General features: G+C 33.6%; 1 protein-coding gene across 2 annotated transcripts in view; it reads right to left on the bottom strand.

Annotated features, from left to right (window-relative positions):
* Positions 1–11,536, bottom strand: part of LOC118190047 (uncharacterized) — a 40,675-nt gene extending 29,139 nt beyond the window's left edge. For both annotated transcript variants that reach the window (XM_035360736.2, XM_035360737.2), the window contains exons 1-3: positions 11,384–11,536; positions 7,824–7,959; positions 3,661–3,797 (exon numbers count right to left, since the gene is read on the bottom strand). In XM_035360736.2, coding sequence (XP_035216627.1) covers positions 3,661–3,797; positions 7,824–7,941 — 255 coding nt within the window. In that variant the 5' untranslated portion in view covers positions 7,942–7,959; positions 11,384–11,536. The remainder of the gene's footprint in view (positions 1–3,660; positions 3,798–7,823; positions 7,960–11,383) is intronic.
* Positions 11,537–19,937: the final 8,401 nt, after the last annotated feature.

Raw genomic sequence — 19,937 nt, 5'->3', positions numbered from 1 at the left:
GCAGAAAACCACTCCAAATACAGTTGAGCAACGGTGATGCTGGAAAATGTGAAGTTGCGACATATGCAGGTACTTTGAATTGAATGTCTTCAGGGCGTTGTTGGATACGAGGGCAGAAGAGCAGTTTCCTAGCAGAGAGAAATGTTTCATGAAATATTTTAGGCGGTACAAAAATTTTAAAATGTTTGATTTCAATGATTTGGGTATGGGAAAGCACGCAAGCGCTATATGCCTAAGGGAAGGCAAGACGTTGCGGAGGGCTCTTTAAGGGAAACTAGTTCGTATCCAAGTTACACATAGGTCCAAACACGAAAATGCTTCTCAGCGGGTTCACCTGAGAAAGAACCCAAATTGAACTACCATAATTCAGTGACTTGCCTGTTCAGCTGCTGGTGGGCTCTTTAAGTTAGGGGGCCGATGGTCTTAAAGGCGCAGGGTTAGTATTATAAGAACATAGGCAGTGTGCCGTCGAATGTGCTGTAGAGAACAAAATGGCATCAAATATTGTTTTATGGGGCCAGGAAGTTTCAAGCAAATATGATATAGGGTTTGGATTTTTGAAGTTGGTTGGCACACGCATAAATTTTTAAGCAGGAACGGTGGAGGTGAATATGAAGGTTAGGCAAGAAAAAAGAATTTACCCTACCAAATCCTGAACCTGCAAGACAGACAGTTAAAAGAAAGGCTCGAGATGTTAGGAAATACTTTTTTCGCGTTGTTCGACAAGACTTCAGGGTTAACACATAAGAGAGATACTGGGACAGTCCGCTATGTACATCAGAACAAAGCATATGACATAATGAAAGAAAACTCGTAGAAACACATATCAAGGAAAAGATTAAAACTAAAATTTTTATTCCCACAAGTAATCCCTAAAAGCTAGTCCAGTGGTTTTGGGTCTGAAAAAAGAATAATTTATCAAACACAGATGAAAATTCGGGGCACATCGCTGTCGATTACAGGAAGCTATATAGTGAAACTAAATATCCAGGTTACTGCTACAAATAATTAAAGAAACTGTTAAGAAAATTAGGTCAGCTAACATATATGATTAGACTTAATTTAACTTCCGAGTACTTTCATATGCACATGACGCGCAAGGTTAGGTTAGGTTAGGTTGCTTGAATGGGAGAAAGCACGCGAGGGCTATCTGTCAAAGAGGAACGATTTCTAACAGAAAATGGCTCATATTCACGTCTACATAGTTAAAAACCGTAAAAACACCCCTGAGCCAGCCTTCCACCTGCGTTTGAACTCGGGAACAGCGTCCGGTGTCGACATTAGATCAGAGACCAAAGTGGAAGCACCCAATTAAACCCAAAAGTCAGAAAAATTCAAGATCTCAGATTCAGCCAAGCCAGCAGTGGTAGATGTAAGGGAGCTGACATTTGTAACGTGTTAAAGATTATCGACCCACCCTGCATAACCTTTTATTGCCAATTGCAGTAAGAATGCTCTTTAGGAAGATGCAGAAATATTGGAATTTTGGCTAATCTTTGGAATATGGTAACAGGTAGTTTGGCGACATTTTGGTAAGCCGATAAAGGTTACTAGCTAAGACTTTAGCAGTGTACATGGATAAAGTCAAGAGTGTGCACAATGCCATTTTTGTGCAATTCTGGGATGTTTTTTAAGTGAAAATAGGTCGACGTGTACATGGATGATACCGTGTATGTGCAATTCTTAAAAACGCGGCAAGCAGTGGGCGATTCTGCACTTTCTCCCAATTTCGCACCTAATCTTCGTCATGATTAAGCACTTTTGTTCCATAAAAGTTCTAGCATAAGCGTAATTCGGCTAGCAGATTGTTGGAAAAAGTGTTGAGTAAAAAAAGAAAAAAAAATGCCTTTACTTAGTGAAAACAAAATGGCGTCCAAACAAAAACTAGCAGGTTGCTGTAGCAGGGTTGGTCGCCGAATTTTCGCCAAAAACCTCCAAGTTACCATAATCCAAAGATTAACCGGATTTTTTTATCGATTTTATCAAAAGAAGAATAAGATAGCAGTTCACTATCTCATCATCTTGTCTATTACTAATCCAATGTTTAAGAAGGACTTCGAAATTAAAAACTTTTTGGATTACCATCAGTTTCAGAACACAAAATTAAGTTTCAGAACACAAAATTAAGGATTTGATTATTAGCTGTTAAAAATTTCTCTATTCAGAAACATACATTCAGTCTGATACCAAATAATTCATGTTTACTATTAATATCGAAGTACAGAAAGTAAAATTTAATTGCTTTTACTCAGTATTTGATTTTTTTCAAAATATTAATCATGTGAAAAATTTCATAAACACATATATTTTCAAGACGGCTAAATTACCTGCCTTCTTCATTAGCAAAGCAAGAAGTATTGTTGAATTTTTTTTAACCGAGAGAAATTTCATTCCTCGTAATGATACGCTTATTTCAATAATAAAATTTTTTATTTAAAATACGGAAACTATATACTTCAGTATTAATTTCTTACCGATTTTAATCACTTAATGTATGCAGAAATTCTAAAATCAATAGCCTTACTTTTCAAAGGCAGATTCGTGTCTTCTGACTGACCGACAACTACGCTTCTTTGACCACCACTGTACGAATTACCTTCGAAGAGAATTATTAATGTACAAGCACTCAAAAAATCATTGTATGCTCGTTTTATTAGGAAGAATATCGGAAATTATTAGAGAAGGAACTTTAAGTGAAACGTAGACTCACTTCGAGCGGAATGTCGATATTGCTACTACACGTCACGTTTCTCTCCGTTTTAGTGTACGTATTCCAGTTTTTTCATATTCCACTTTTCTCACCTGGGAGAAAATGTGCAGTGCATCACAGAAAAGTCTATTTCTACCATGTATTCTCACCACATTCCCCACTTCTTTCCAATTACCAATGTATGACTACAACGAAATGGCACCACAAGATCCACTGTTCAAGTCCTGCACTTGTAACATGCCAACAAATTCTTCTTCGACTAAATATGAATAAGCATAATGAAGTGAAGTTTAGAGTGCCATTTTGTCTATTGTAATTGTCAATTAAATTTGTAAGCATTTGGTCAATTAAATTTGTAAGCAAGGGGCGAAATTAGTAGAAACAGTTTCCGCCCCTGGCAGCTAAAATGGCCTTTACCCCATTAGGCATAGAGTCAAACTGGACTTGGATGACAGAAATGGGCAACTCATTCCTTACTGCTTCAAGTCTATAACCACACTTCATTAACCATTAACCGTATTAGCTGGATAGGGGTGGCGGGTCAGTCTCTCAGCAACCCATAACCAGATATTTTCAATGGGTGACAGATCTGGAGACCGTGCAGGCTAGCGCAGCAGTTGAAAATACCCTGTGTATCGAGGAAGGTCAGAACACGACGTACAACATGGAGTCTTGCATTATCTTGTTGGAACATTTAATAAGTATAACCATTTGAAAATGAATTAGCTATATATCTTGCGTTACTCATTTATGAAAATTCACATGATCAGTAACTGAAATCATTTAAACTATTTCATTTTCTTACTTTCCTCATGAACGAAACGACTATTTTGTTATTTGAAAAGTTTCTTCTAATCATTACTGTCTAAATCTAATGACATTAGTAAACTATTTTGAAGAGGAAGATGTTGGCATCTGTCTGGTAAAGAAAAAATTTGCACATTTCTTACCCATATGTACTGGAAATCTGAAGCAAGATTATCTTCGAAACCAATTTTCAGTGATTGATGAGATGTAGGAAATGTCTTCGTGATACACACTGGTTGGAAATTTGGATTAATTGCCGCCGTTGCTCTTGTTCTGTATCCTAGTCAAGGAAAATATTTTGAAATTAACTAATAAGCATTTTACTAGCACTTTTAATAAGCAAAAGGAACATAAACAGGAAATATTTCGAAATGAAGTACTTAATATTTTGCGAGCACGATATGATAAAGTGGAAGTGAACAACAATGCATAGAAGCAGTAAAACTGAGGAAAGAAAATTTGATTATTATTGTAAGTTTCGTAGATCTGGAGCCTTTCCATTACATAACGGGCCCACCAAAATCAAATAAATCAAAACATTACAGGACAACACTCGACAAACAATTTTCCTTAGAAATCGGCAATGTTGCTTGTTGACAATTGTTAGGTTAAATGTGTTTTTCCTTATCTCTTATGAAGATTGTTGTTGTTTCAAAGAAAGTATTGTCAGTAAAGGTTTTTAAAGTGCTTGTTTCTATTTCCTTGTTTGCTTATGGAATTAATCTATGAGATAAATATATTATGTTTATAAAACTTTTATAGACATCGAAATGAATTGAGGAAGAATATCTTCTTTTTCGCTGAAAAGCATCAAGTTCGAGCATAAATCTTACTAAAAAAATGTTTGGCTCGTTATCATGGAAAATTTAGATTCCTTGAATATGGCAGAGCCCACGAAGACTATCTGCCTAAGTGAAGGGATGCCTTAGTGGAGAACTTTCTAAGGGTAACCGACTCATTCATGTTATAAATGAGGAAAATTACGAAAGCTAACCATGCACCACCTGTTTGCATGAAATCGAACTCTGGTCGAACACTTCCAGTATTATGCGCTCTAATGACCCGGTCAGTTGTTAGGCCCTATAATGGAAAGGATTCGAACAATTTTATCGATTAATGCTCATCTTGAAATTTTTTATTATTTGTACTTTTCATAAATCATTAACTTTTATGTAAGCACATAATTTAACAAAGAAAATGGTATTCACTTACATCTCTTGTTTCTTTCAAACTAGTAGGTAACTGGAAAATACCAATTTTCCGTTATTAAATCAATAATAAATTGTTAACTATGGATCTTGAAAAATTGAGCAAGTAAAGGTAGTGTAACAATAAATAAAATTACATAAAAATAAAATGAAATACGTCAAAAGAAAAAAATCTAATTAAAAAATTATTGGCAAAGATAAATCTTTGACCTTTCCCACTCAATTTGAATTTAATTTAATCAAGCTTTACCATTTCTAATACGAATAAATGCCTGGTTAATCATTGCTTTATACATCTCTTTGCTAAGACTTATTCTCTGCTTATACCATAGTAGAAAGTAACTTATGTTCAAAACTCTCTAACATATATATATATGATAAATGCTACGCTGAATGCTCGAAGCACGTGTACTTCATCAATAAAAATATACGCATTAAATCATTTTTATATTTAATGTATTGAAGCATGCTATCAGTTTTTATCAACTGCCCACAAAGAGAGATTCTAACAATTTTTGGACATACTAGTACTTTCAATAAAGCTTACGGCGTCTTTTCCTTTTGAATAACATTTGTCGATGATTCGTAATTTGTCAACAAAGCCCTTCTAAAGGCAGTCCTGCTAATGGGAAAATGACAGAATAGACGTAAGGAAATAAAGCTTGATACTTATTGTATATGAAGAATGTATACCTGAATATTATCTCTCTGCTAATCTTGATATATCCACAGTGTAAAATTTTCATTCGAAATATTGATACAAAAAGCAGTTTTGACACAAATGAATATCATAAAAATTAATTTAGTTAAATTTAGTATTAGTTTTAATGTTGAATGCAAAATAAATAACTGTTGATCACAGAAATGTGATTTGAGCAGTATGCTTGAATCTTGATTCTTAATTTTACTGAATGCTTTTTTTAATGTAGATATCTCAAAATACTGCTTTTGTACCAAAATACCAGGAAGAATATATTAAAAAGGAAGAACAGATAAAAGAACTATTTTTTTGCTGATGCACAAAATATTTTGAAACATTGAAAAAATTAGACAGCTCCGGGTCAGCTCAGCATCTTCAGATTTTTACAACGTAACTTCCCCCACCCAGGGGGGATGATAAACTACTTGAGAAAATTTACCATTTTTATTCTCATTCATTTTATGATATTTAGTTTTCTTCGTTAAAAAACGAAAATTCTTATTACATTGTCTCTGCCTGGATGATTACGGAATTAATTCCCCACTAGCAGCTGAGCGGTAAAAGTCTCTGTATACTGGTAATTCGGTCTGTGGTTCGAAAGGAGTGGCTGAGCGTGCGTTCTCGTGGTTTTTCCCATGTGTAGTGTGTATACGAGCAGTTCCCCTTACGATGTTCTCCGCGGAGGCATACCTCCTCTCAAACAAATAGCCCTCGAGTGCTTTGCCATAATCAAATGAACCAAACGAAGGAATTAATTGGAAAGACAATAATAATTCAGTCCTTCCAATAATCATTTAGTCACTGGAAAATAGTTTTCTTTTCAATTAAATAAAGGAGCGACAACATAGGTTAGTCGAAAACAATGCATAAATTTCAGTATTGTTTAACAATTGGTTTCTTGGTAACTCTAGAAGCTCTGGGTTTTGCCACTTCGGACAGCAGCATCGAACAAATATTAATTTCTCCATTTTCGACAAGGATCATTTTTAGGAACTTACTTTTTAACGGAGAAGGATTAGCTAATTTTGGCGGTAATTCGATAGAATTAGGTTTTCTTTATTTCGGGTGGAAAATGTTTGGCAATCGTTTCTAAAATAGCTTTGTAGAGTTTTTTTACCCTAAACTAAAACGACTTCAGATAGTGTCTTGCCCCTAATATATCTTGTTCTGCATTTTTATTTTCATGATACTGTTGTCGTACAGGCTTACTTCTCTGAAATAATTGTTCCAGTCTATAACAGTACTATCAGCCATGTTGAGATTTTCCACGCAAAATCTTATCGATGTCATTTTCTTAAACCAACAGTAGATGAATCTAATGTCAGCCTGCTGCAAATCAGTCGCTCACTCGCATTCTAACCAGTTCTTTGTCTTTCGAACATCGTCATGAGCTCTTCGATCGACTAGAAAACTTCATTTCTTCCATATTTGGAACATTGACGGTTACTCCGCAATACATTATAATCTTGTAAGAAACTAAAAGGCATCATCTTCATTCCGTGGTAGATCCCATAATGCCATGATCGCACTATAAGCTCGAGGGGGAAAAAATCCGTTCTTAGAACTGCTGAATATAGGCGTTTTTAAACTTAGCCATGTTATATGGTTGTATTCGCAATTAATTTATGTTATGGTGGAAAAGTTGGCAAATATTCGCTCTTCTTCTTCTTTTTTTTTTTTTTTTTTTTTGGCGAATTTAGACTTTTTCTTCGTAACCGTTTTGCCCATTTTCTGCCTTTTAACCATCAGGATTTAAGTATTTTAAACTACAAATATCATCTCGAAACTGGAAGTTTCAGGAATTGTTTAAATAAGAAAGAAACGCACTGGTTTAGAACTGCAAACTTTGGAGACTAACAACACATGCGTATTTATAAAACTACATTCACTTTTTCTCCGAATTTTATGTAGTCTAGCAGTTTATAAATCAGTTTTCTTAAATATTAGAAAAAAAATTTAATCCTTTGCTTTACTCAGTACAGATTTCATTATACAACAGAATAAAACGCCTTGTGATTGAGTTTATTTACACTTTATTTTACCTCCCTTTCTCATCAGAAAATGTTATATGGATTGGTTTGAAATTAAATTAGGATCTAATAAATTCTTGAAACTGTTGTTTGGAAATGTTATCAAATATGACGAACATAAAGAGGGATTGGATTAGCTTATAGACGCTCGGGAATATCCTGGATTTTTTTTCGGGGGGGGGTTAATCTATAAATACGGTTCATAGCACTGAATTTGAAGTAATGCACATAAATAAATTTCGATCTCAATGTGCTTGAGTCATTAGAAGCATTTTAGCTTATATAACTGAAAGTAGAACACACTTCAAATTACCATGCGAGATATCGTTAAGGAAAGAAGAGGTCTTAAGTTCTAAAAGATTACAAACCTGTTTTATGGATATCACGTAGGAGTTTAATTTTCATATTTGTAGGCTTCACAAGTCCTCGGAATGACTGGCGTGCACCAAATTGGTACAAGCTGCACAAACTTTTTAAACGCATCATTTAATTTTTAAAGGGAACCTATGGAAAAAAAAATAGCATTCAAAGGTAATATTTGAATCAAAATAGCTTTTACTCCTAAGGAAAATAATGAATATTCCTTCTAATTGATTCTTGAACGTATAATAAAAATCTGGGTAAAATCCTAGCATACTGTACGGCCTTGGCTCGATTTTGAAAATTATCGCCAACAACAAAATGACTCGTTTACTGCTCATCATAATGTAGCCAAATCCCGTGTGTACCGTATATTAGAATTAAACCAAAATCTATTTAAACAAAAAACAATAATAAATTTAGCAGAGTAAAAGAAGCTTAGCATTATATGCAAAAACGGGTCCACTCAATTTAAGGTATATGAGCTATTTTTCACTACAGAAAACCAACCAGTTTTCTATAGAGATACACATATACCCTGACTGTACACAAAATGCACTACAGTAGTAGTCATAATTTATTTTCTGTTTACTTTCTGTGAATTCATGTACAGTCTGCTGAGGAAAGACCCCAATGCACAGTTGAACAGGTTTTAGCCGACATTATTGAGCATTGGCTACCTCCAAAATACAATAAATGTGTTATCTCTTACAGTAGTGCTCTTTTTTAAAAGTAGAAACTGTCAAAAAGTTTGGCATTCTATTTTAGTTCTTTGTGTATTGAAATTATTTAAAGTAAGAGACATCTGTTTCCTTTATCTTACATCTCTTTTATTGAGAAATTCATTGCCATATTGTCCTATAATAGAAAAGATATAATACGCGCTTTTTTTTTTTTATGAAACTAAAATATTAGAAAACGGAATAGATATTTTCTAATATTTAAAATAGTGTAAGCTATTACAGTATTTTAAATATTAGAAATTTAGTATATTTAAAAGTGTACTGTATTATTATAAATTTATACGCTTCATTTACTTGCGAATTTTCGCTCTTCTAAGTATTCATAAAAATATGCAAAAATTGTTAAAAATTTTAAATTTTTTCCCCCAGAAATTTGATTTCATGCTATGCACAAAGTGGTTAGACTTAATAGCAATTCTTTTAAAAAATAAAGTACTACCTCCTAGTTAATATCAAGTTTATATTAATTAACTAATATTTTTTATTATGAAAAGAATATTATAAAATTTTCCTTTGAATGTAACGCTTCAGCGATCTCCCAGAAGAGTAGTTTCTATACTGCGTTATTTAGATTATGACAAAGCACTAAGCGTTATCTACCTAAAGGAAGTGATGCCTTCGTGGAGATCTTTTAAAAAGAAAACTGGCTGGTGTGTGTTTACACATGCAGAAACCTACAACCCCACCCCATGAAGCCAGCCCGTTGACCAGGACTTAAATCCAGATCAAACTACCAATATTCTTCAGCTGCTGGCCGCCTCTGTACTAGATAAAACATTGTAGATGTCTCTAATTCTACTCTTTAAAGTAAGTAAAGTTCAAAATCTAAAGCATCGGTGTACTTAGCGTACATGAGATTTAAGTTATAATAATATAAATATAATTACAGATTAAGTTATAATAATATAATTACAGATTAAGTTATATAATATAGTTACAGATTAAGTTATATATATTTTGTATCCGCGAAGGCTGTCTATCTTATGAGGTGGTGTCTTTGTGGACATTTTCTGTCGTACACATGAAAAACAAAGTTTAAGTTAATAAATTCACAACTGTTGCACAAAGAATGATTGGAGAATAAATAACAAAGCGACGGTTAAATTGAGCATGATATACGATTTCTAATTTTTCTTTCCATGCTTACAATGATATCGAAACTTTCGATATGCACATTTCAAAGCCATTCAGTAAACATACGACTTCAGAATTAATCAATAGTTTATGATTTAAAACCTTTCAATCTTTCGATGTCTTCATTTTACATGTTACATATTTAAGTCTATATAAGTTTGTGACTGGTTGAATGAATACAGCAAAATAAGCAAAAGGATACCTTCGTGAAAGACATTCTAAGAAAATGTGGTTTGTATTGTTTCCATTCAAATAGGAAAAGCAGTACAAAATCCATGCAACCAGCTCGTTTAGAGTCTAAATGAATTAGAAATAAATTCTAATTTCTTTCTGATAACTAAGAGCTCTTAAAATGTGAAATTAAAATTAATTAAAAAAATTCTTATGTGAAGGAATGTGCTCAAAGAGATCTCTAAATTCTCATAAGGCAGTTCGAATATTAGCATATTTTATAAAAGATGTAGCACAGACTATCTCAACATCATCAAACTGTGTTTCGCGGAGTCCTGGTGCTCTTCAAGTCGGAACCAAAATTCGGAGACCCCTTTTTTTAATAAAATGTAGTTTGCAAGGATAAACATATAAAATAAGTAATATTGATTTATGTACATACTTTTAATTTCTGCCATGTCCACTAGCTGCTGATTGGTAAGAACGCTAAACACTGGTAGCTTAACCTGGGTTCAAATCCCGGCGAACGGGCTGGCTGCATGGGGTTTCATCGTTATCCCCCATGCGTAGAGCTAGTTCTAATTAAAATGACCTTTACGAAAGCATCTCTTCCCTTACACAAATAACCCTCAAGTGCTTTGCCTTATTTAATTAGCCTATTTTGTTTTCTTTGCTTTTGATACCTGAAATAATAGAGTAGATATGTTTTTATGCAAAAGATTTCAAACAGTTCGCGGCCGTTAAACTTAGGTAATGTGTGTCCTTCAATCGATAAAGTTTTGAAGACCACTGGCCTATCTCATAACCTCGAAAACTTCCTCCTTATAGCTTATTACAACATTTGTAAATATTACTTACATTATCTTGAAAAGTGTAACATTGTTCAAACAAATTTAAATCAAGTCAAATTATGAGCATAGGTTGCAATATAAAATTCCTTAAAATCTGCCTTGTGTTGGATTTGACACTAAAAAAGCATTATTTAAAAGCAAATATTGCAATTAGATTGGCAGTTCTTGTGAATCTGCTGATTATAATGCCCTCTAAATTTTTTTTAAAAATTCTGTTCTAGGATTTAATAAGATGCTTGCTTTGACGTTTACAGAGTTATATTAAATTGCATTGTTACACGTTTAATGTTGAATGGACAAAATGTAATAAAACGTAAACATCTTTGTAGTTACATCTTTTGTAGAAAAACAAGGGATATTTCGGTAAGTGTTCATTTCCCTATGAAATTACGAAATGCAAAATTAAATAATTAATTTAAATATGGATAATAAAGCTAAAAGTAATGCATAACTATACTCTAATAGGTTGTAATTTCTTTGATAAAATTCAACACTATTTTCAAATAAGTTTTTTTAAATTAAACACTTTTTCATATTTTAATATTAAATATAAGTATTTTTCAATACAGTTTGCTTAGAGCTGTATTGTAATTGCAAGACGTAGATTTTACCTGTAGGTCAGAAACAAAAATAATATTTAAAAAGTGAGATAAGTTTAAGATAACTTACGGATAATGGTTTCGAATTATCTCCTTGCAATGGCGGAAGAGGCTTGCCGTATGCGTTTGAGTAAAGTGCAGTGACGGAGGCACTTATTCTATCCTCTTATCAGGTAGATGGGATTTCTGTGTGACCTCGAGTAGCATTTTTCATTGGATAGCGGATATCAAGAAACTAACTTATCGTTGCTCAAAACTAGGTGAATGAAAATCATTATATACAAAGGGAAAAAATCTTCATGTTCATAGATGTATTGATAATAGATAAAAACCGCATCAAAGCAGTAATAAAAGTAAAAAAATGCATAAATAGATTAAATGCATTATCTGAAGTCCAAGGCACTCTAATTTAGCATAACGGCGCATTAAACTTTGAATTTTACTAAAGGTGAAATGCAATTTTGAAATCATAGAATAAATAATATATTCAGGACATGCATACTCCTCTTCCTGATAGTGAATACACTCAATTTATTTCGCTTATTACTCGGAAAGATTATCGTAGAAAATTGTTGCTGAATGATCCGTGCAAAGGAAAGCTTATAACTAGTTTGCTTACTTATGGTAAGGCACGCGAAGGTCTGCTTAATTACGGCAAAGACGCGGTTCTGCTTAGGGGATAGATACCTTCATGGTAGAATTCTTAAACGAAATTCACGTTATTTACGCTGAAAACATGCTTCCGTCAGGATTCAAACCTAGTCGAACTACTAATGTTCTACTGATGCCTCTAGTGTTCTGCCGCTGCAATACTAGTGTTTAGCGGTACTAACCATTACACCGTTGATAAGCCACAAAAGCTAACTCATTTTGTACACTGAGGAAATTTTAAACTTTCTTGCATTACTACTTTCATAAGGGCAATATGTGAACACCGCTTACTTACGTATTAGCATAACCTCTTGGCGCAGTCTGCCGAATTTTGCAGAACAAGAATAATGACTTATCATTATAAAAATTACTTATTACATACATACCTTAAGTGTTAATTAAGCATTTATCATGAAAACCAATTAATAAACCTACTTACAGGTATGTTTTTATTATTATTTTTTTTCCCTGGTGGAAATTTGGGGGCAATCGCTTTAAAAAGAGATTTAAAGAAATTCTTCCCTTCAGCGATTTTGCGGCAAAATAAGATATTCTTGAAAACATTTTACCGCAGTTTCTTCCATCGTAGGCGAATCTCATAAGGCATGTTTTAAAATCGAGTTTAAACAAAAATATTTTGATTTATATTAAAAATATTGGAATACAAAAAAAAAAAAAAAAAAAAAAAAAAAAGTATACGGGGAAGGCGTCGTTGCTTGTTAAAACAGAAGAATTATTATGTACATGATTGTCAGACTTTGGAGCATTCTGAAAATTCGGTGGCTTCTGCTAAGATGATTGTGGTAATACGTGCTGAAATCCATTTCTCTTTTGTGTCAAACATTCAATAGCCACTTCCAAAGATCGTCTAACCGAGCGACATGCGCAATTAATCATTTGCACAAACTGTCATGATGACATATCATACAACAGTTCTTCGTAAACGCTTTTGTTATATATTATGGAAGATTTTTAAGATTGAATTGACAGTTTTTTTTTTTTTTTTTGAAACATCTCTCTTTAACTTTGGAATATTCTGAAAACTTTTGCCCTTATATATATATTTATTTTTGAGAAAAACTTTCGAAATGCATAAAATAATCTATTTTCGTGAAGGAAAAAAGATATATTTGTTTTCTACTTTTTGCTTTTACTTCTGTTAGCTAAACAAATTTAGCAGTTTTAATTTTATTTAAGGAATAATAATTTTTTGTTTTACTTTTTGTTAAATGTCTCAAGTAATGCTAAGCTGTAGTTAAAATTGCAAATTTGCAGGCCATGATTATTTCCTTATTTTCATTTAATTCGCAGCTCGCGATCTTTCACCGCCCTCCTTTTTTCCCCAAGCGGGATTAAATAAGGTATATCTTTGTAGTGTAAAATAATCTACATTCATAGTCTATAGCACTCTTATCAAAGATCTGAATCTTTTCCGTCATAGGATGACATGTGCTAAACAATTTTCAGTACCACCCAGACGAGCTAGCAGTTAGTGACGCTGACTGCCGTTGCGAAGAGCTCGGGTTTGGTGGATATTTGTAAATGTATAGTATTTGTGCGGCATGGGGCTCTCAAAATACGTGGTTAAAGTCATCTCGAAGAGTTTGGTGGTAGAGGAAGAGGGATGGGAGATCTTTGGACTCGTCTCCGGGGGTGCTTTTTCTCAAAATTGGGGCACGGTTGGACAAAGTCGTACTGTAACTTACAGATGCTCTTGGCCCATGCCAACTCCAGACGCAGTCATGCGCTCCTTGACACAATAAAATTTGTGTTCTGATTAAATCAGGCTAGCCACAACAATAACAACATACTTGTAGATTTCTGAAGACAGATATATATGCCAGCTTGATACGTTCGGTGAGAAAACGTATTTTCGTCATCAGCACATTTCGACTGTGATAAAATTTTTCTAAGCATAAGAATTACAGCATCTAGGCTAGTTATTTCGGTGCTTGTGATTAGGTAACACTGATATATCACTTCTGACTGATTCTTACAAGCTTTCGGAAAGTGAAAGCTGTTTCGGATTTTTCTAGATCAAGAAATGTGAAATTTATCTTCCCTGTTTGCGTGTTTTTGTTGGCGCGCACGCTAATACTTTTAGTTTTTATTTTTATTTATTTATTTTTGCTAAGGCAGGGCACGAATGGCTTTTTACTTCCTTGTACGAAGTAAAAAGGAAGTATTGTAATCGCGAAAAGTTTCAGGCAGCATATTTCAACGAAAATATTCATTTTTACCGCTATCGAATGCAATTTAACGATGTTTTTGCGTCATATCTTTACGTAAGGGCAGAATAAAATACTCTTTTCCTTCAAAAAAATTATAAAACTGCTTTAAAATTAATTCTGAAAAGAATTTTTCGTGGCGTCTGTACGAACGTATGTACGTACTTGCGTACGTACGTATCTCGCATAACTCAAAAACGAGTAGCCTCAGAACGTTGAAATTTTGTATATAGGACTGCTATAACATGTAGATGTGCACCTCGTATTTTGGTTGCAATCGGCCGCACCAAACGTATATAAATATATTTATATATATATCCACTCTATTACCCGGCTCAGTGATCTCAGTTTCTTTACTCTTATATGTTTGTAAATTGTACATTTTTTGCTTTAAAAATGATTGAATTATGTTGTTTTTATCTTCCGGTTAAGGATTTTATGCCTTTAGTAAATCTGTATGCAATATTTTTAGAATTATCAGCAATTTTAAAGTTGCTTAATTGCCGCTAAGCCTGTTTTTAATGGCGGCCATTGATGTTTACATTTGAAACAGGAGACTAGTGGATTTGTTGCCAATCTAGAAAAACTTAGCTTCGCAACAACAAAGATAACGCATTCATTTATTATTGCCAATTAAATCATGCTTAAGTCTTTCTGGAATTTTTTCGAGGAAATAAGCGTTTGAGATTTACTTCGTAATTTTTAATATAGATATTTTGAGTTTTATGTATTTTTGCCTTCTCGCGAAGTGAGAACTGAATTAATTAAATGAGAAATACTCAATCGTCTGTGGAAAAACTGTTTCTGTTTTACTAATTCAGAAGTCAAACAACAAAAATCAGCGTTATATTTACAAAATTTTCACAGGACTAGTTTCGATGGTTTTACCGAACCACCAGCCTCAGCTGCAAAACCGCAAAACGCTGATTTTTGTTGTTTGACTTCTGAATTAGTATTTATTCGGTGTGTTATTGTGTCTTAATTATGTTTCTGTTTTGTTTTGTTTGCTTAATTTCTTTTATACATAGTTCTAACTTTATTATAGTATTTGAATATAACATGTGGCAACGATTAGATAATTCTTTAAATGATATACATTTTGTGCATTCTGAGTTATAATATGAATGAAATATAATACTGTTAAGTAAACCTAGCGCCAGAGTGTCGCTATGGTAAACAAAGTGAATTTTAAAGAATACATTTATTCTATTGTGGTTTATGCGCTGTCGGCGAAATAGGTTTAATTCAATCTAATAAGTTTAAATAAAATGCAAGAAAAAATGCGTATAATTTAATATTCCGTACAAGGAAGTCATGTGGTGTACACATCAGATTTTTTTATTTCAGTATCAACTGCAGACCAATTAGAGCAAGTGCATATGTACATTGCATAACTATTTTTGGTAGCTCTTTTCCCTCAGGAAATTATTGTAAAAGCATAATTATTGTATTTATTCGATTATAAGTCGACACAGATTGCAAGCCGAGTCCAGGTAACTGAAAACGAAAATTAATAAAATATTGCCGCGTGCGTACGGGTTCGTAATAAACTGAATGCACAAGTCCGATGAAAAGTGAATAAAATTTATTATTATCACAACAAATAAAACAAAATGCTTAAATTTCCTTAGATATTCGTACGATATTGCAATATCTCACAATAGTTATATTTTAAAGTATTAAAACGTTCAACAGAACTTAATTCAAAACAGAGAGAGCTAATCCGATTTCACCGCGAATTCGCTACAGTCATTAACAGCGATAAGTGAACAAATGAAATGAGATGTTTTCCTCCAGCTTTTTATAAACTTTTTAAATGCACGAGAAAATTCTCGTATTTTCTTGATTTTTATGGATATTAAAAGAGTACAATTACGAGACATCTTTTATTAAAATGTTAGATGCGCGTGCCCCTGTATTTAATTTTTCCGGCGTAGCTTTCTCTTCAAATAAGTCTCGTGCTACATTGTCTGGAATCGTGTCTTGAATGTCGTGTCTTCAAATAAGTCTTTTTGTGTCAACTTTTAATGCCTTTTTATCGCGTGTTTACTAAATTTGCCAAAATATGAAGAAGAATCAATCCACTATTTTCAGTATATGATATTTTGCTTAAAGATCGAGAATGTTCCAATTCTTAAGTAATGAAAACTATTTATGATAGAAGATGAACATGGAATATAAACTACGATAATGAAAGTGATCAAATAAGATCTGGGAAAGGATTCGAAAGAAGTCACGCATATATTTATTTAGCAGATTCCGTGTGGAAGCAGATAAGCTGCGGAAAATAATAATTTGATGCAATTTTAAATGCCTTTCCCAAGTAATCCCCGATGGAAATAAAAAGAAAGACCTACTTCATAGATCTACTGAAGTTAAAAATAGATTTCATCTCCAAAGGCGCCACTGGAGTTTTTGCAATGTATCCGGGGGGTGCCACTTAATGTAAAGGTACCGTTATTTAAAAAAACATAGAATGATTCACTTTAAATTTGTTTATTTACAATACTTATTTTAAAACTAAAGTACTGTTACATAAGAGAAACGGGCAACACATTTAACTGTAGCCAGTAAGCAGCGTTGACAAATACATTCTTACTGTGGAAAACTGTTTAACATGTGTTGTCTTGTAATGGAAAATATCCAAAGATTTTAAAATTAATCACTTAGAAAAGATCTGAATGAGAAGCCGGATTTCAAAACCTGAATAATTAAAAATTTTGTTTTAATTTTATTTTATTTGAAATGATTTTAGAATTTTCAGCCTCTACATAAGCTTGTTCATTTCTCGAAAGTTCAGTCTAATTTCCAGGTAAACAAAGAGTTGCACAAATCTAGTCACATCAGGAGAACTGCGTCAACTGAATGTTTACACGTAACATAGATAATATCTGTTTCGCAAAGGAGTTTTTAAAATATCTAAACAATGAACAGTACTTGTCTAAAGCAGCCGAACAATAAAAACATCCAAAACATTTAAAGACGATAACGTTTGATCTCCTCAGCTGTTACCGTATTTATTCGATTATAAGTCGACACAAATTGCAAGCCGAGTCCAGGAAACTGAAAACGAAAATTAATAAAATATTGCTGCGTGCGTACGGGTTCGTAATAAATTGAATGCACAGGTCCGCTGAAAAGTGAATAAAATTTATTATTATCACAACAAATAAAACAAAATGCTTAAATTTCCTCAGATATTCGTACAATATTGCAATATCTCACAGTAGTTATATTTTAAAGTACTAAAACGTTCAATAGAACTTAATTCAAAACAGAGAAAGCTAATCCGATTTCACCGCGAATTCGCTACAGTCATTAACAGCGATAAGTGAACAACTGAAATGAGATGTTTTCCTCCAGCTTTTTATAAGCTTTTTAAATGCACGAGAAAATTCTCGTATTTTCTTGATTTTTATGGATATTAAAAGAGTACAATTACGAGACATCTATTATTAAAATGTTAGATGCGCGTGCTCCTATATTTAATTTTTCCGGCGTAGCTTTCTCTTCAAATAATGTCTCGTGCTACATTGCACCGGAATATAAAACAATTTTAATTACAAATTCTACTAAAAATAGCTAAACTAAATAAATACAAAAACCGTACTATTTATTAATCCCACCGACAGTGCTAATGATATAAATTCTAGGACATTATTTGAACCACGAAAAATGAATATGCTCCCTTGCAATTCGGTAAATGCGGTAATTCCCATATTTCCTACAGTTCATTTGGGATTTCGAGCAGACAGATGTTATTTTGAAAGTTGCTGAAATCTAGTGTGCGTGATGTATTTATATTATTTAACTTGTGAATTCATTAATAATAACAGTCCTCAAAAGCGTATCCAAATAAATTTATAGAGCATTTTGTTTTATTGTACAGGATTATTTTGATTACAACAAAGCACTCAAGTGCTATCTACTTAAAGGAATGGATGCCTTCATGGAGGGGGTTTCTAAGGGAACCTATCTCGTATTCAGATTATACATGCAAAAAACCACATAAATTCCTATGCAGCCAGCTTGTTACCTGGTATTTCGAACCCCGAATGAACTACTAGTGTTTAGGGATTTTACTGCCTAGTTTTACTGCCTAGATTACTTACTAGATTTTACTGCCACTGATGACCATATTTCTTAAAACTCTGTTTTTAATATTTTTCCATTTTTCCAGTGAAGAAGAACCACTTTAATCTTCTTACTTTTCTTTATATTTCTATTTTGATTTTCACAAAGTTAATTATGGAAGCCATGAGTTTAACCAAAGTATACGTTGAATGACGTCAGAGTAATTTAAATGCAAAGAGAAATATTCATTGGTGTTATGCAGGATATGTGCTCATGAAATTTGGGGCAAACACTTCCAACTCATATTTAAATATATTTCTAAACTGCCATGGACTCATTATTCCATATTTATTCTGTAATGGATGTAGTCTCCCACAGCAAAACATATTGAAACGAGTAAAATGTTTTTATTAAACTTGTGATGCAATATTTTTCTATGTATACGCGTGAAGCAAATTCTTGAAAAAATGTTTACATTTTAACTACCATTTATCGTGTTAGAGCACCAATTGCCCTAAATTTTCACCTTTGTTATATTTTGAAGCAGTTACCTGTACCTGAAATTGAAATCAGAATCTATAACTTAAATTTTCAAACTGAGGTTTCAAAATAAACTGCTGGACAAAGATAATTACCCGAGTCCAGAAATTAATTATCTGATTGCTTAAGAAAGAACTCTTTTACAATAGTGGATTGGATTAAGTTATTAGGATTATGGCAAAGCACTGAAATGGAAGGAGCGCCTTTATGGAGGTTTTTTTAAAGGTAATATGGCTCTTAATCAAATTACACATCGGAAAATCACGAAACATTCCATGCAGTCTGCCCGTAATCCGGGATTTGAAAACCAGGTCCAGTTACCAGTGGTTAGCTTTGCACTGCAGTGTTATTCTGGGGTTCTGCTGCCTACGCTATTATTCCTAGAGCAATTACAAAGTTCCTTACGGAGTTCTAGATTTAATGGTACATGAAAAGTGTTCCTCGCTGGAGGTCTTGGATGGTGAAAGTAAGAGAAGAAGATCTTTTTCTCTTTATCAGCTACAGCCGTCACGCGTCTGGTGCCATCTATAGCAACAGGACAGTGATGGCAAACCTTTTCAGCTCGGCCTTGCCAAAATTTAGAAATTTTGAGTTCGAGGTGTCACATTTGTCTCTGACTCCTAACGAACGTATTTGAGTGCTTCCGTCTGCCAAGTATGGACAACTATCTGGCAGACCGGCAACTGATGATCTCTAACAACAGTAGTACTGTTTCAATAACACAAGTGAGAGCATGTCCACAGGGGTCCTGTGCAGAGCCTCTGCTATGGAACCTCACCTTTAATAAAGTCTTAGAGGCAAGGTGGCTACAACATACTGTGTTAGTTGCATACGCGGACGACGCGGCATTACTGAGAGAGAGGCTGCACACGCGCTGAGCTTGAAGCCCATGGCAGTGAGTCATGCACTATCTTTGCCAACCTCTGCGAAGAGCTAAAACTCCAAATATCCACCACAAAGTCCACTGCTATCATCTTTCCAAGAAAGGGTACAAATCTAACACGTAGCCCATGTATCAAACTACAAGGCCGGAATATTAAGGTCATAAAAACTTTAAGATACCTTGGGGTAATATGGGACCCAGGTCTGACTTGGCTTCCGCATATCCAGGCACAAAAGATTAAAACATCT

Source organism: Stegodyphus dumicola, chromosome X1 (assembly GCF_044657685.1).
Source record: "Stegodyphus dumicola isolate Sdum_Otavi_A_Nest chromosome X1, ASM4465768v1".
Lineage (NCBI taxonomy): Eukaryota > Metazoa > Arthropoda > Arachnida > Araneae > Eresidae > Stegodyphus > Stegodyphus dumicola.
The sequence above is the reverse complement of the archived record's forward strand: the minus strand, read 5'-3'. Positions and strand labels throughout refer to the sequence as shown.